General features: G+C 40.4%; 3 protein-coding genes across 3 annotated transcripts in view; 2 read left to right on the plus strand and 1 right to left on the minus strand.

The window, feature by feature from the left end:
• LOC110990174 (ATP-binding cassette sub-family C member 9-like) overlaps window positions 1–1,124 on the plus strand; it is an 85,473-nt gene extending 84,349 nt beyond the window's left edge. Inside the window, exons 26-27 of the mRNA XM_087136313.1 lie at window positions 169–247; window positions 982–1,124. Coding sequence (XP_086992439.1) covers window positions 169–247; window positions 982–1,109 — 207 coding nt within the window. The 3' untranslated portion in view covers window positions 1,110–1,124. The remainder of the gene's footprint in view (window positions 1–168; window positions 248–981) is intronic.
• Window positions 1,125–1,371: 247 nt separating this feature from the next.
• Window positions 1,372–4,137, plus strand: LOC147799433 (ATP-binding cassette sub-family C member 9-like). The gene is made up of 4 exons (XM_087136324.1): window positions 1,372–1,497; window positions 1,744–1,877; window positions 2,485–2,547; window positions 2,977–4,137. Exons 1-4 carry the CDS (start codon window positions 1,482–1,484, stop codon window positions 3,112–3,114), a joined length of 351 nt encoding a protein of 116 aa, XP_086992450.1. The 5' UTR covers window positions 1,372–1,481; the 3' UTR covers window positions 3,115–4,137.
• LOC147799434 (protein disulfide isomerase Creld2-like) lies at window positions 3,738–17,465 on the minus strand. The gene is made up of 13 exons (XM_087136321.1): window positions 17,327–17,465; window positions 15,648–15,914; window positions 14,494–14,576; window positions 13,289–13,343; window positions 12,913–13,021; window positions 12,609–12,647; window positions 12,303–12,352; window positions 11,857–11,983; window positions 10,984–11,085; window positions 10,329–10,508; window positions 8,980–9,114; window positions 8,206–8,250; window positions 3,738–4,322 (listed from the first exon to the last, which is right to left on the minus strand). Exons 2-13 carry the CDS (start codon window positions 15,789–15,791, stop codon window positions 4,111–4,113), a joined length of 1,281 nt encoding a protein of 426 aa, XP_086992447.1. The 5' UTR covers window positions 15,792–15,914; window positions 17,327–17,465; the 3' UTR covers window positions 3,738–4,110.
• Between the last annotated feature and the right edge of the window lie 942 nt (window positions 17,466–18,407).

Genomic DNA, 18,407 nt, shown 5'->3' on the forward strand with positions numbered 1-18,407 from the left:
ACTGATCATGACCCGAGAGTCATACTTTTTGGCAATTAACGCCTTCTACATGTATTTTGGGCAAACGAGTCACCTAATACGTCACTCTATATCTCTCTTATATTCATATCATTCCTTTTACTCATTCGTGACTAAGCTCCTTTTTTTTTTTTAAATTTCGAACTCCAGGTGGGGATTTGTGGCCGGACGGGAAGTGGAAAGTCATCTCTGACTCTGGCACTCTTCAGAATCATTGATACTTACAAAGGTTAATCTTGTAATTCCTAGAAAGGGGTAACCAAAGCGTCTTTACTGGTGCAGGAGATATAAGTATCATTATGCAGCACTCAGGACAATGCACGATGCTCCTCCTGCAGAAATGAAACACGGCCTAAACTACAATATTACCCTCCAAGTGGTGGATCTAGGAGGAGGCTCATGAGCTGATGATCCCCCGACCCCTGGCTGAATAGCTTGATATTGCCATCTTTTGCCCTACCCTTCATACGACAATAACTGGGTTGTTGTTTTCCAGATTTGATTTGCTAAGCCAGGACGGGAATATTGTAACAAGTGTATCGGGGCGGATCGAGGAATTTTTGGGCGTCAGGCGCTAGGCCGGAGATATTTTGTATGCCCCATTTTTGCTGACATGCAGAAATGATAGTGAAACGTATTTTTTTTTAACCTTTTCGTCGGGGGGGGTTCGATCTTCCAGCATCTGCACCTGGTGTGTACCGGTACTTTTGTAAACGTGTTTCTAGAGCTGTGTCGGGGATCTGTCCCAGTAGAGTGGTTACGAGAGTGCCGAGCTTGACTCTGGTGCAGGAATAAGTTGAGTTTTCTTTCTGAAATAAATACAGTTTGCTTGTTTGGAGTTGGAAATCATGTGTCCCCTTTTTCCGTGTTCATGTTGGAGGACAAGAACCTTTTCGGTACACGCTACAATACGAACGCAGCCTTCTGTCATGCATCTGTCAACGTCTTTATCTTCTCTCTCAGGTTCTATTGTCATCGATGGCATCGACATCAGCACTGTTCCCCTGACCACCTTGAGACAGCGCCTAGCCATAATTCCTCAGGATCCCGTTTTGTTCAGTGGCACAATCAGGTATGTCTCGCTCAGTTAACTTGGGTTTCATTAAGAGTTAGACATTACATCACTATCGTATCGTGATATCAACATCAGATTGAGCGAAAACATGACCTCCTTTCCAAATGGAATGACATTCATCTTAATGTTATGTCTAACCCATTCGATTGTTGATCCATCAATACTGATTTGTACAGCTTTTAAATGTTGCCATGCCTTCCCTTTGAGGGGTATTCACTTTTAGAGAAGTGGCATAGGTAATTTTTCCACCATTCTGAAATCAGCAACCAACTCAGCTATTTCTGCTTTTTCGGGCGGCAGATACAACGTTGACCCAGAGAGACAGAAGACTGACGATGAATTGTGGCACAGTCTCGAGATCTCCCAGCTGAAGGATACGGTTAGTCAGATGCCCAAAGGTCTAGGTGAGTGATCCCGGCAGCTCGTTCCAAAATTAAGTACATTTTGCTGAAAGAATGTGGCAGTATGTTTGCAAGCTAGACGAGGCTTTTGTTCAATTCAGTTTTTCGGGGATGCACTCCATCTAAATGTCCCTTTGGGCCCAATTTACAGGTACTGATTTGGTCTAAAAACTGTGCTGTTTGACAAAACTACTGGTTAATTTCATATTAATCCGCTACAGGGCCATATCGATATTAATATTTTATTAGACTCTGAGGTGTCCGAGGGTGGAGAGAATTTCAGCGTAGGTCAACGGCAGCTGTTCTGTCTGGCTCGTGCCTTCTTGAGACGGTCAAAGATTCTTATCATGGATGAGGCCACGGCTTCCATTGATATGGACACGGTGGGTAGTAGTCCAAATCCCTGGATCCCACAAATGTGGGTATAATTAACTACTTCTAGGGGCACAACCCACAATGTGAAAATCCTGCCGCTAGAAAGTTCAGTACGTTTTATGCAAAGTAATGAGTAGTCTATGTCGTCCCCTAAAACTTAGCTACAGGTACATAACATCGATGGCTGTTTCATCCTTTTCAACCATGAGCTAGTGAGCCATGGGCTTCCTGGAACATGCAAAACAAAGTCCCTTTCTCTTTCTTACAACTTTAAGCACAGTATTAAATTTTGAAATACAGCCCTAACTGTACATGGAATATAATCATATGCTGGAGACACAGTGGAAGAAACTCCGAGTCCAAATTTACAATATAGCGCGCCTCCGAGAGTTTGCAACGGGTTGGCCAATCACAATGCACGAACGCTGTCAAGTCCTTTCCAAAATGCGCAACCATTCACCTAATGATGATGCAACCAGTTTCAGTTCCCAGATTAAGTTTCACAGCTTTCACACCATTTATCAAATGACAGACCATGATATCGAAATTGGCACCACTTATTTAAACAAGTTGTGCCTACATTGAATTGGAGCTGAACTCATTTTCTTGTAACAGGATAAGATTCTTCAAGACGTCGTTGCCACAGCGTTTGCTGATTGTACAGTCTTAACTATTGCAGTAAGTAAACACAATAAGAAATTCTGCTCCGGCATCACATGGGATCAGGCGTGGTCACATGTGTATTATCTATATCTTAGCAAAGTTCGTGTAGATAACAGTTCGCATGTGAAAGTCAATTTCACCTTAACAAACTAAAACCGGGTGATGCCGAAGCAAGTTTTCTATGATTTTGCCCTTTGTTTACATATATAACTACGCAACTTTGACATGACGACATGCAGAAAAAACGACATCAAAGACGTTGATTGGTCGATAAATGTCGGCTGATTCGATGCTTTTTAGTAAACGTCTGCTGATTGGTCAGTCTGTAAGTCAGGATCAGCACGTCTTGCAGAATTAACCGCCAACCTGCCTGTTCACTGAGCTGGCTTTTGTGACGAGTAAAAGGAATCCGTTTCTCAGATTTCACTTTCTCGTTTCTGACAGCACCGAGTTGCCACGATCCTGGATTCCGACTCCATCTTGACCCTGGCTGACGGAGAGATCGTCGAGTATGACACACCGGAGAACTTACTCGCCGACCACAATAGCATCTTTGCTTCGTTGGTCAACTCAAATCAGTAAAACTGAGCATGTTCTGCCTCCAGAAGTTGAGAGCCATCTTCTCAGATCAGCATAGGTGCTTTTGCATGCAAATAAAGCTTTTAGAGCAGCCAAATCACATAAATATAGACATTTCTTTGCCATTTGTATCCTCTCTGTTTCAATATGAATAAAATAAGGGCTTACTCTAGGAAACTGAGAACTATAACCTCGTTTTGAAAATCAACCATGCTGAGAACAGAAATCAAATTGACCTTTAGAAGTTTGTGCGTTTGACTTTTCAGGTTATGTGACCCACCATTGCCTGAAGTAGGTAATTGTGACGTTTAACAATTCCTCTATCTACTGTTTGTTTACATTTCAAAGTGATCAAAAGTCTCATTTTTGTCTGTCTGCGGAAAGCTTTTGTAATATTTAGAAGTGAAAACTGTTGAATTTCCACTCCTGCAGGGATATGAAGTTAATAATTCCAAACCTGGTAGATCACGCATACTATATTATTCATGTGGAACTGCGGGGCAGCATACATTGCAAACCAAAATGTGTGAAGGATTTGAGCATGAAACAGGTATTTTCTTAAGTCACTTGAATCTTTTCTACTTCTACCGTTGTTAACTCCGTGATGTCAAGAAAGATAAACCAAGTTAGATTTCAAATACATGTATTACTGTGTGTTTTAGACTTCCAGACTCTATTACAAAGTTTTACCTACAACGAAACAATTGCTCCTTTCATGACCAACTTAGAATAATATCAGCTTTTCCCCCAAATACCAGAAGTTAAAGGCTATTCTACCATAATTCCACAAAACCACCTCACTTCCATTGTTGGCATTGCTCATAACATAACAGCATTAACTTTGTAATGTTTCCATAAGTAAAAAGGTGCTATTAAGTTGTGCTTAAAATCGTTTTTTCTGACTTACACAGTTGTGAAAATAGCAAGGAATGACTTTTTATAAATAGTATGGGATTTGAGGGATTGAAATTAAGTAGAATAAAAAAACCCAAACCGGCATCATAATTCATCTCGATTCTGCTCTGAGCTGTCTCGCCCCTCGTGTCTTAATTCATTTTTGTTGAGTGAATCATTCTGTGTCTCACTGTAAAATTCATTTCCCCCAGTTGCTCTACTCTGAGATTCCACACCGACACTGTCAGCCTCCCCTCCTTTGGCAGTGGTGCTGTCCGCTTCCTGATCTGTTTCTTCAGCAGGTGGCACATCACCATCTGCAAAGCAGGGGTGGCACAACAAATAATTTAGTTTTGAATTTGAGAAAGCCAACCACAAAAACCATACGTTAACAAGTGGGTGTTACAATGCTTGGCAAAGCATCAAAGGCAAACATCAAATTCATTTCTCCTTATCGCCTGGGGTGAGTGAAAAACTTTTATTGAAATTGGAGCATTCAGGACTATTAGCATTCGTAAAAATGGTAGCGCTCAGGGCTAGAATTTCAAGGTGAAGTTAAATGTTCAAGATTTATCACAAATCATGAACTGACTTTTATCAATTGGAACAGTTCTCAATCCAATTTCATGGTAATGTTTCACAGACCCGAGGGATAATGCTTTGAGAGATGACAGGACTGCTCTAAAGTTAGGGAGGGGATAAAAGGGTGAAGAGGAGAGCAAACCTTTGTGATCTGCTACCACTGATCATTCAGCCAGTGATACATCCCTGTTATCACTGGCACAATGAAGGGGGTGTCAGGTGGTTAAATACCTTCATATCACTTTATTAGGACACAAGGCTGCAGAACCTGCCCAGGCTGACAACCCAACAGGTAAATGTGCAGAGTTTCATCACAAAATGCTATATATCCTTTTCACTGACTGTGAGATTGAGATTCATGTAATGAATGATAATACGGGCGATTCACAATGGTGTGCCATCAAGAGTTTGCAACCTGTTGGCCAATCACAACGCGCAAAATCTGTCGACCCTTTCCAAATGCCTATTTGTTCGACAGATTTCGTGCATTGTGATTGGCCAATGCGTTGCAAACTCTTGGTAGTGCACACTTGTGAAACTGCCGTTTTGTCTGCTTAAATAATGAATAAAATACGGAAATTTTATGTAAATTCATCATATCTCTGAAAATGCACATCAGAATTTAAAAGAAGATATCAAATAAAAGATATTTTTAACAATACATGTATATTGGTCATCTGAACTCATATTTTTCAAAAAGTGGGATATACATGTACTCTGTAGCGTTTTGCAATGAAAGCTCTTCATGTACATGTACATCAATCAAACTGCTTTAATTCAAACAACCAACAGCACTAACCACCTCAGGGATACTGTTGTCTTGGATTTCTTTTGGTGTATTTCATTTCACATGTACGCCAAGTGTCATTGATCACTGCTGTCACGTCCGCTATGTGTTTAGCATGAAAAAAAGAGTCCACAGAGCCACATGGCCACCCAAAAGTAATTAACTGCAATATTGATAGACAAAGCTATGGTGGGTATTTAACAAGACCTTGATGTTTGGCAGATACTGTGGATCACACATAATACACATGTGCAGCAGCACCAAAAGATTGTCCTAAATTAATTTTATAAAAACAACATTCATTTTGACAGCGAGTCTACATTTCATGCTGGCCTTACAGTCAATTTTTCACGGCAGTAAAATAAATTAAGACTCAAAACGGAATCACTGAACCACAGTCACAGTGTAACACAGTGTGACAAAGAAAATTAAACTAATGTAACTTTACATGCCCCATAACAGCACATACATACATGTACATCAACATCATACCAAAAACATTGAACAATAACCAATACAGCTGTATGTGCAAAACATGTGTAACATGACTGACTGACTGACACTACTGGGGCAACAAAAAGCTTAAGGAAATGTTGTGAACAACCTTTTGGCCAGCTCCAGCTTGCAGTTCTCATGCCAGAGGGGTTTCTTGCAAAAACATGGATCAGGTTATTCAATGCCCCAGCAAAAGGCAGCAATCAAGTTGTTAAGCACGTCACCTGGAGGAGCAATTGGGTCATTCGACGTCCCAAGTACCGTGTCCATGTACATGTACTTTGCTTCTGATAATCCCAAAATATCAAATCCTTGCTTGGCAGATTTATCCATTCCTGACCAAATGCTGATTCGAAGTTCAAGATGACTCTTACTTCAAGATTTCATTGTTGACTGGTCTGATGAGTCTTCATTCATTTATCCTTTCCATCCATTTATCCTCCGCACTTTTCTTAGACAAGGAAAGAATTTCTTGGAGATGGTCATCTCTGCATCCCTTTGTTGGCCGTAGCAAAATGGTCATAGAAGTGATAAATGATTAGGTATTCCAAACTGGTCACCAAGTAACCTCAGATTTCTTGTTCACATGTACACAGATTTAATAGATGGCTTGCACTGATATCGCACATTTCCCTAAACCTTCCACTATCCACCATCTTTGAGGTCAGGCCACATCTGACATGGAATTGATCATGTCTATGACTAAGGCTCTTTACCGCGCTACACTTACGCCAACACTTAAGCCAAAGCCGCAAGATACCAGATTCATAACAAAGCCTGACATCAAACACAGTGGGCCACTATTAAAGGATGGTGAGAGATGTAAAGTACATACACTAGTAGAGTGAAGCTCTGTCTAAATAATTTGGCTGTACCTTAAATAATTACCAATCAGTCTTTGGTAGTGGCTGCAATTCAGAAAGAAACAAATCATACCAATACTACCGATATTAAAACAAAACACTGGCTAATTTATTGTACCGATTACTCAATATCACACATGGAATATATTAACCATTCTACGGAGACCAAAAGGTTGAGAGCATCCTCAAAACATTAGCGGCAAGCCTGTGAAATTTTAGGGATGATGGGAGAGTACAAGAAGATTATCAACATAAATGTGTCTGTCAAAGACCGTCACACACTTTATGCATTGCAGACGTCAATTTGACATGACTGTGATGCAAATGCTCATGTTTTATCGAGATCATTGCTCCAACTAAACTTAACGACAATAGATACTGACGAATACAGAGACAGATTGAAGCCTGGTTTCAAAAAGTGTTAAATATCTACAGGAAGACAAGTGTTCGCAATTTGAACAGCCATTGGTGCGTGCTTTCATGTAACTGTACTCTAGACTTGTCTTTTATAGTTTCTTATAAGACTGACATGTATTTTACAGTGCAAAAGTGTAAAATCATTACTGGTCAAGCACACTGAATCCTACATTATGTTGAATACATTTTCACTCAAGAATTTAAACACCCCAGTCTAAACACGCATTTTAAGTGTATGATTTGAAAAGACAAAACCCTCAGGCACATAAATCAGCCCATGATTTAGCCCAAGCCCTAATCCTGAGGGGAAAAAAAACAAACCTTTTTGAGGATAATTTTGCTCCTAAATCACAACTACACACAATATCTACAACATCAAAATGGATTGTGTTGATAAATAATGCACAAACAAAATCAAGAAGCACATCAAAATGCTGGTCTTTTAAGAATTCGCAATTTATGTACGCAACGGAAAGAATGAGGCTGTTTAGTACTGTAGAGGAATTGCTTATGAAGAGCAAACAACAAAATAGCATATGTGTAATGACACAGGGCTATTTATACAACAAACTAGAAATGATATTGTTCTTTGCCCCATTTACAGTACTCAGTCCATGATTTCACGTGGTTTGTTGTTGACTTTCCTCCTCTGTTTCTGATCAACCGATTTATTAACTTGATTGACCCCTGCTTGTCAAGAGGTCTAGTGCAGACAAGACAGAAGTGGAAACTTTTCCAGGAACATAAAAAAGTACATGTACTCAGATAAAATACCGTTGTTGAGACATAAACTGAGCATAGGCGTCTCCTTTTATGATCTGCCCCCTCCCCCTCTGTTGTCTTGACTCCGCCTCACAAACTGACCCCTCCTTCCACCCCCCCCCAACAGCAAGTCTCATCATGTGTCTCTTGCTGCCTCCTGTTGAGCAAAGAACCTCATCATGTACCACAACCCCAGGCCCATCCCTAAAATGACGGCCATTATGGGGCTCCCTCTACTAGCCAAGACCGAACCAATGAAAAGAAAGAAATATAGGAGATAGATAAGGATTTCACCTTTGAGGCTCATTGAGGGTTCCGAAGGGCTGCCCTTGCCATCCACTGCAGAGTAAAAAAAAAAAAAAATCAATTGACATTTGACCGTCAAATTATAGAACACTGACAGGCAAATGCAAATAATTAATGGCTAGGATTAAAGTTGCTTAACATAATGGGAAAAAATAGGTTGTATGCAAGTTACATGTACACATTTCGTGGCTATGGCTTTGGTATTTGGTTTTGCCACTGGTGTTCTACAGAAAAGCCACAGCCATAGACAATGATAATCATATCTAACAAGGTCATGTGCTCTCCCAAGGTAAGAAATTGAGGCACTAAATACTGACATTTCTTTTCCTGTAATGTTTTTGGGGGTGCAAATGTGTATTTGTTTGTATGCCGAGTGCAAAAGTGTTAGATAGATTTTGTAACAATCACACTGGAGAGGATATTTTGGAACAGTTACATGTAACTTTAAACAAAAAGGATTCTTTTGCTCTTCAAGTAAGGCCAAGAAGATTGAACAGAAATTCCCGAGAGTGTAGCTCTGGGTGGATTGTTATCAGTGGAGGGAATTTTTTAAGGACTAACCATTTGCTCAGGATTAAATTCAGTAACTTTAAACCAGATTTGTTAATCCAACCAATCACGAGAAGTCCACAGGGCATGAACAATGGTAAGTGGTCATCCATATCACAGTTCATTCGAAAAGCCTGTGACGTGTCTTAAAGGGGTAGTGTGATTGACTTTTGAAGACTAGAGTAGAAAACTGACGTTTCTTTGGCTACTTACATACTGACTTGGGGACGCATCCGTCTGTGATTTGGAGATAACCCTCCTCACATTCACACAGGAAGCTCCCTGGAACGTTCTTGCAAAACATGTGATCCTTCTTACACGTCTCATCCGTTTCGCACTCGTCTATATCTGAATTTAGACAGGTTTAGAAACACAGTCAGATGGGATAGGCCTACACAGAGTGATGCGTTTCAACTCTTGCCTGATGCCAGCATTGGAAAAGTTGTCTTATGAGTACACGTGACCTGAATGTTTTTGTACAGGTAGCCTCAATGTAAAGGTGTCCACAATGGACAGATGAACACAACAAACAGGTGACAAGAGTGAATAACGACAGGCAGGTGGGCATAATTGGAATATGTAACAACAAACAGGTGACAAGAGTAAATAACAACAGGCAGGTGGGCATAATTGGAATATGTAACAAACAGGTGACAAGAGTAAATAACAACAGGCAGGTGGGCATAATTGGAATATGTAACAACAAACAGGTGACAAGAGTAAATAACAACAGGCAGGTGGGCATAATTGGAATATGTAACAACAAACAGGTGACAAGAGTAAATAACGAAAGGCAGGCAGGCATAATTGGAATATGTAACAACAAACAGGTGACAAGAGTAAATAACAACAGGCAGGTGGGCATAATTGGAATATGTAACAACAAACAGGTGACAAGAGTGAAAAACGACAGGCAGGTGGGCATAATTGGAATATGTAACAACAAACAGGTGACAAGAGTAAATAACAACAGACAGGTGGGCATAATTGGAATATGTAACAACAAACAGGTGACAAGAGTGAAAAACGACAGGCAGGTGGGCATAACTGGAATATGTAACAACAAACAGGTGGTGAGAATGAACAGGAAACCATAATAGGCAGGTGTAGCCACAATGGACAGCTGGCCACAGGAGACATGTGCCTACAAAAGAGGAGGTACATATAGGTAGCAACAGTGGTGCTGCTAGGAGAAGTACTGAGTTGTTCTTCAGGACAGGTGCCCTAAAAGTTAGCCTCAAAGATGGGAGAGCCTCAACGGGATGTCACCCTGAAGTTAGGCACTCAAAATGGAAAGATGGTTGCAACAGAGAGCTCTCGCCCCTATGGATAGCTAACACAATATTTAATTGGAGAGGTTACAGTAGCACCATACAAGGGTATCTGTTTTGAGTGTGTGTGGTTCTGAAAAGAACCACAGGGTAACACAAATATTAATAGACAGGTGAATTCAGCGGACAGAGACATGAATGCACAGGTGTCTACGGTACAGCTCAACTCAACTCTACCAATTGTTACAGCCTTACGATTTTTCGAAGTTCAACTGCTTCATTTCTCCCTACCTTTGCACGTGGTTTCCTCCATTTTGAAGCCACTTTTACACTTAACGCAGCTCTCTGGGCCCTCCCCTATACACTGATCACAGGCCATGTGGCAGGCCACACACTGGTAAGACCCCGGGGAGTTCTGGCAGAATTCATTTGACTGGCAGGGAGGCGTCTCTTGCTTGCACTCGTCAATATCTTAGCAAATTGGAAAGATTAGGCTGGAGAGATTATATTTACATACAGGACCTGTTTAAACAAAGACTAAGAAATTAATGTACAAATGCCAGATAGGAAATTGGCCAGACTTTGACATGCGATGAAACCTTTGCCATCAAATTGTGGCGAACTGAAATACCAATGCCCTTCTTACCAGACACGAGTGCAATAATATGAATGCAAAATTGCTGTACTTTTAGGAAACTTGGTAAATATAGATTTACTCAATTCAAAGCAGAAGGATGAAGGTCTAAAAAGCCCGTGCAACCCTGTAAAAAAAGCCACTACCTCTCACTACCTCTCTGTGCTAAGGACATTACACTGAAAAAACACTGAATTAAACTTTAAGCTACACTGGGACAAACATTTGCCCAAAATGGAACATGTAGTTCCAGTCAATTGAGAAATCAATGCATTATTGCAATCTTCCCTGATTATATAACATTCTGGTTACCTTGGCAACCCTTTTCCTCATCCTTAATGTAGCCCCCTTTGCATTTCTTGCACCCTGTGGGTCCGCCCTTGGTGCAGGTTGCTGCGCAGGATTCATCACAGGCTGCAAAGCAAGCCAAAAGAACATGACTTATGTGAATAGTCAGCCTGAATGTTAACTTAACATGCGCAATAATACAGAGCTTAGTTCATTTAACATATGTTCAAAATCTTCAGCATTACCTTTATGATACATTTGTGCTGTTTCCATCATCAGAGCCCCCAAAAACCCACATATGGCACTATTGTATCTTTAACTTGGGCATCAATCCTCTTGCTTGCAGGCACACCAGACAAAGGTTTCACATCCAAGATTTTTCAACTCCGACTTCCATGGCACCATTGACTTCAACAGTACAATTGTGTACTGGATTTCATTAGTCTTACCTCAAGCCATTCATATGAACATCAAAACTTTAACCCTCCTATGATTTTACAGCACAGATATGCATGAATGCCAACAGTCACTCTTGTGCATGTGTTTTTTACATGGAACACAAACATGCACAGGTTCAGTGTGTACACAGTTGGTTGCCAGCACAAAATGACCCAGGGTCTTTTGTGCTGTCCTCTTCACTGCATTTAGTTTACTGCACAATGATGCACATGAAACAGTGAGGCACAGTTGTTGGGAAGCACAAAAGTGCGATCTGATGTTCCTGTGAAGATCTGTTGGTGCAGTGCACAACACAACACAGCTGTGCTTCTTTGAGGTGTTTACCAAGTGACCCAAAGAGTGACTTCAGCATAGGAGGGTTACAGAGGGAAAAAACTGAAGACCACTCACGCACGTTTGCCATCATTCCCACAGTTAACATGACAAATGGAGACTTACCAGTGCAGACTGTGTGGGTTTCGTTAGCCGTCTCTGTGTAGAAGCCATTTTTGCAGACGTCACAGAGCTCACCCTTATAACCGCCACTGCACTTGCACTTCCCCGTACCGGCCCTGGTTCCACCGCCCTGGTGAAACACAACGTCATGAATTTACTCCAGGAGAATAGAAACTACAATTTGACATCAGCTGTGTGCATCTACCAAAACTCACGAGCAAAATTAGAGGGTATTAAAATGTTTGCAATTGTGCAGTGGCAATAGTTGCTATATGCACACACTTTTATGCAGACCTATGCCCCACATTAGACTTGGTTTCTCCTGCTACATTTTCTTGTTTAGCTACTTGAAAGCAACTTGTCATCCCCACTGAAAGAGCACTAGATGTAAATTACAACTTTCTCTCTGCAACGATCAAGTACAGGAGTAATTGATGACATGTACTTACCGAGCATTTTCCATTCCCTTTGCATGGTCTCTCCAGACCTCCAGGACAGTCTGATTGACAAAGAAAATTACAGCGTTAACGCCAGACTTTAGTTTTCTTTAAATCCTTTTAAATATAACACTTCACACAAGTCCCTTTACAGCCTAACATTGTCTTACCTGTTCCTTCCCACATTTCCAAAAATCATTCTAGCACCCATGTGGTATTATGGATTCATCGAGAAATAAATACAATGTAATTTACATGTAAAAAGATTACAGGACAACTTATGACAAGACTGTACATTATCTCATGCATAATGCATACCTTGGCATTCTGGGCCGTATCTATTATCTGGACAGCAAACTGTTGAAAGATCGAAGAGAAAACCAAAAATATATAAGCATCAGTAACGGAAAAAAAATACGTAGATAGAAAAGAACAAGACATTTTGAAATGAATAATACAGATTCCAGAACAAAAAGCTTTTCAAAAACTTTGCCGCTCACAGGTATAGTTGAAACAACGAAGAGAGTATGTTTCAATGATACATATACAAGAATTCTGAAAAACTATGTCTTGTTTTCATAAAATTCTTGTTTAACTGACATCTGCAGCACAAAGTTCTTACTTAAAAGAGCATCGATGCACAGCCATTGTAAAAGATCCGGCTGATCTGTTTGATGTTCCTTCCACCAAGTCTCAAGCTGTTCCTCATGGTCTTCAAGCAATCTATTGCACTGCATAAAGACATCAAGTCAGCAGGGTGATTGGAGACATTGCAATATGTATACAAGTTCATTTCAAAATAGTGTGAGGAGAGTGATTTTGGGAGGTGACTGAGGATGGCCGTTCGCGAGTCACTGAGGTCAAAGTGTGAGACACTATACATTCCTAAATATGAAGACGATGGTGGTGTCATGATATTGAAACAAGATGGACATTGTCTGGAAAACACTGATTGGTCCCATGAATTTTCAAGCACTGTGTGAGATAGTGCGGCTTACCTCGTGTTCATCCTTTGAGCACAGCTGCTCCACAATTTCTATCAATCTTGTTTCACTGGATAGAGAAGAGGGCATAGCGGTACATGTAAGCAATTTCTTATGTATACAAGCAAATTTGAACACAAAGAAAATTCTGTCCAGCAAGAGCATGTATAAATTCTGAGCGTCACTTTTCCAGAAACTGTGAGCAATGTAATAACGTCTGATTTACATGCACAGTATTGTACTACCTGCACTGTGCTGAAGCCATCTTTTTTCTTGCTGAGAACATACATGTGCAATTGACAAAAACGTAGATGTGCTATACGTGTACCCTCACAACTGGTCAGTGGTGTATCCAGCAGGGGGGGGGCAACTTGCCCCTGCATACCATATACTCTCCAAAATAACAACCAAGAAAAATTTCAAATGAATAAACATGTAATTTCAAGACTGATGTAATCATTCACTTTTGGTGGGACTATGCACTTCAAATACATGCAGGTACATGGTGTAATGATACATGTACAGGTGTAGTTGGCTCAAAAAAAAAAAACACTTTCTGAAGTGTGTACATACTTGTACTTTCAAACGGAACTGTACAACTGCCTTTTAATTAAAAGCCACGTAGTAAACAATCTGCAGCAAACACTTGACCACTGATCAATAAATGTAGCACAGAAGCTCATCACTACATTTAATGACAGCAGGCAGTGAGTCCACAATGCCTTGATTACACATCTGTGATATTGATAATCAGTAATTATATGCGCAGCTGCTAGGCTGCTATCAGCTGATGTCATGTCATTTATCAATCCCAGTAATCAATAAAACAAATTCCTCTGGGCCCGTAGCAGGTTTTACCTTTAAACAAGGCTTATGGATGTAACATACATGTACATACAGTTGTAGTTTGTACACAGTTTATGCAGTAGTTGAATATCATCTGCCTTTTAAACGAAAAACCCCTGCACATGTTCTTGGGCAGACGGTAGGCTTTCAATCAATGCTTCTTAAAACCTCATCCGTGATGCTTACTTTGCTGTGAAATCAACTGTGGTTTCACTTTTGATCAGTTTACCATGTAATAATAAAATACTAAACAGATACATATTTGTATACTGTGCTTTTACTTTACAATTAAGATTACAAAATTAATGACAAAAATGGACAAATTTTTAAGATGGGTACTGCCTAAATGCATGCAACAATGTAACCACACTGACCTCGTGGAGTATTTTCCTAGTTTCTTTTCCTCCCAATCAGTGTCACCTCCAGCAAAGTTATACCGTGCCGTTCGCTCCATTCCCTGATCAATCAGACCAAAAAGCCCCAAATGTTCAACATTCAAACACTCACTCCAGAGTCTAATCATTCTGCAGAAAAGTAAGTGGATGAGCCTAATGCTGATATGCATAGAGCCTTGCGAGATGGCAGACCCTTGCCATAGAAGTGAAGGTTGCAAGCATGCGTGGAGCCAAGAATTGGCAGTTTCGAATCAATTCAACCGCACAGGCCATGAGGGGTTTGGGAATGACAGGCCGCCCAGCTTAATTGTTTGCCACCCTATTAAAAACTACAGGCCAGCAACCGGTACGTGAAGAATATAGCATTACTGTTGCCAAAATTTAGCATTAGTCCCTGAGCCTGTTTGCAACAAGTTTGTTCACATGAATAACAGAACAGTCCTGTTTTTTCTTGTTCAGTTCAGACAAACTGTTGAAATAACCTGTCTGTGTAGCAAGCTGACCTTTCCCCATTATCCAGCCCAAGAAGAAATGCTGGCACTTATCAGATAACTAACTACATGTAACTTGGGGTTTCAAATCACACAAAGGGTTCTGTTAAAGGAAATAAGGCTTGTTGTTGAGTGATAGAATGCTTTTTTCTAAGTCCACTGTCTATGGTTTAGTTGACAGGAAGGATGAATGCGGAAAACATTATAATGATAATGTGTACTTTATTTATCGATTTTTGACGGAGAGAAGATTTCAAATGACAGGAAAATTGTTACTTTGGTGAGTCCAAATATTTCTAACAAAAAAATTTGATTGAAACATGCTGAAGGTCCACTGGAGCCCAAACGTGGACAAAATACAGTGTATGGACAATCTTTATTCAATATGGGCAATTTACTGAAAATGTGTAACTGAGTAACATACAAAATGCTGCAATGATCAATCAATCAAATAATTGTTTTAGCCTTAATAGGCAAAATATTTCTCCTACACTTTCATACTTTCAATTTCAAATAAAGCTGATAGTTCTCTAGCTGTTTAAAACATACCAGCATGTACATGTATGCATACACATGCGTACGAACATGTATTTCAAACCTATGAATCTAGCTCCATGTAGAAGACAAATTCAATCCTCTCACCTCCTGGAAAGACTTCACCAAAGCTCTGCAGGTGTCACATTTTTTCTGAACCTCCTCATTTTTCTTTTTGTTTGCCGCACTTCCGCTGACAAACAGGAGAAAGACGATCGAGACGATTGAAATTGCGGACTTTGTCGGAAGCATGGCCAAGATGAGCTGCCCTACTGCATCAGACAGGCCTTTGGTTCTTCAGCCGCAACATACATGTACACTGTACCAGTCTTCCAACAATTGTTGGTATAGAGAATTTCAGGTCACTCAACAATTCTGAAAGAAATGAGCAAGAAGTAGATGTCAGTTCAGAAAAAGGCTTGTGGCATTCTACTTTCTTCATGCTTACTTCAAATAATAATAACAACAAAACTTGTACCAACCTGAAATATGCTTGTGAAATTTCGTAACAAAATTAGTAAATAATTAAAGTATTCTCTTTTCCTTTCATTGATTTTCACATCCAAATATTAAATTTCTATAACAAATAAACTTGTACATTTACTAACTGATCAAATATTCCAAGATTAAAAGTACACAATAATGATACGATGAGGAACTTCATCACGTTAATCAGAGGGTTTGGTTTACATCAATACCATGGTTATAAAACAACAAAAGACACGAAATCACCAACCACAAACAAAATCCCAAGCAAATGACAATAACATTGGACCATGAAAAAAAAAAAAGAGGAAGGGGCGAGTCAAAACCTGGGACTCAGGTGATCTGAAGAAATAAATGTAGAGGGGCAACCCTGACATGCATGAAGACATGGAAGGGCCTGGCAAGGTAAACAGTAGTGACCTACAAAAAATCCCAACACATCGTAATTTATCCATCTCAAAATATCTCTACTTTAACATGTTCAAATCATCATTTCTTTGCACTGCAGTCCGATGGAATCCAAATTTAAATCAACGAAGTGGCTATCGTTATGGCAGCCATAATGCATCTCTCATTTTCTACCGTTACGGCACTGAACTGCGCAAGTGCGATGACGTAGCTGATCATTACAACGATTTATACGTTTTAAAATTACCTGAATCGCTGAACGCTTGTGGCTGAGTGGTCAAGGTGGAAGGTTTGGAACCACTGGTGTGTGAGTTCGAATCTGTGCTCTGACCATTTTTTTTTTCGCCTAAGTTTCATGTTTTATACCATAATTTTTTTTTATGTTGGTTTCTAATTGTATAGGCTAGCTAAGGCTAAGCAGGAATCTTTTTTCTTTTCTCATAAGAGGCCTTGGAGGATTTTTTTAAAGGGAAATTAAGTCCGAAATCTGCGCTACGTTGGCGCACTTGCGCAGTTGCAGTGTCGTAGGCCTAACGATAGAAAATAAGAGATGCATTACGGCTGCCGTACCAACAGCCAGGTGTTAAATCAAAGGTTTTTATGACATCCAGACGTCCTCTCTCCAAAATCACTACGAAAAGAAAACAGAAAAAAATAGGCTTAGCTTAAAAATTTTGGCTAGGCATGGAGGAATAAAAAAATTACAGACATGACATGTCTCCCTCAAGACCCCGGGCTACAGCCTACAGACTACACTAAGACTAGACCCGACGTCAGTAGGCCTAGTTCATGCATGTACTTTTGTAGGCCCCCTAATGAAGAAAGTGCAGGCAGGATGCAGCATTCTTTCCATTGTGGTTAATAATTCATTCGGTTTGGTTTATTTCACTTACCCAGTCGAAACTAAAATACAATCGTAGAAATTTAACATGTAGGGCCTATATACGTGTACTGTAGAAGCCGGCGAAAACAATCACAATGCTAGATCATGCATGGGCGCTGCCATCTTGCGTGGATCGGCCAATGGATTTTCGCCACATCAAATCACACGTTCTGATCCTCGTCGTAAATCAGAAAGGGCTTAAGTAAAGATCGTATAGCGCCGCCAGCGCCTCAACTGTAGAGTTAGGAACACAAAATAGCCACTGGACAGTGTGCGAATCTACTAGCTGGCTGCAGAGTGTGCGTCAGGTCAACGGAAAGAGGCTTACGACAGCAGCGGCCGACGTGACTTGCGTTGGCACAAGTGTTACAAACCTCTAGACGTAGCCACAAATTTCATAAACGATCACTTTGGCTGTGTGAGGACTGCCCTGGCTATCCGCATGTACTGAACAGAAGATGGGGGCGCACTAGCCGTGGTGCGGTGGCGGTACCCTGGATGAGACGGGCACAAGGAGTTCTCAGCAGCTTGGTGTTACCATAGAGCTACAATAGGATCATGTGCTGAGACGGATGCAAAGCATGTATATAATGAAATAAAGGCAACTTGAGGGAACTTTTTATATCCATTCCTTCCAAAAACAATAAAATGTCCCAAATATATTTAACTTAAAAAATGTTCTTCCAAAAATTATTTCTGGATCCGCCCTTTGGATGTTTGTGGAATGTTCATTCTGTCATAAAGAAATGCATTGTTGGTTAGTAGTTCCTCCAACATATTACATGTAGTTGAGGTGGTGGAGGTTAGATGGCGACTTACTACGAAAATTTTTGAAAAGAACTATCTTAAATTTAACTGCGTTTTTTGTATAATAATAGAGTAGGGTGGAGACTATTACATGCTTTGTTTGTACGGGGAAAATATAGTTTTGTACACTTCTGAGTTTGTGGCTGGTGTTACAAACTGAGTTGAGTGATTGACCTTATGTACTCTTGTGGGTTTTCAGTTTGGTGTGATGGTTTGATCATGGGTTGAGTTTTCCATGTAGCGTTTTCAAGCGGTGTGCTTCATGCCCGTCTGTCCCAGGGAGT

This window comes from Acanthaster planci, linkage group LG04, assembly GCF_054643075.1.
Source record: "Acanthaster planci isolate LZ-2023a linkage group LG04, COTS_SCS, whole genome shotgun sequence".
NCBI lineage: Eukaryota > Metazoa > Echinodermata > Asteroidea > Valvatida > Acanthasteridae > Acanthaster > Acanthaster planci.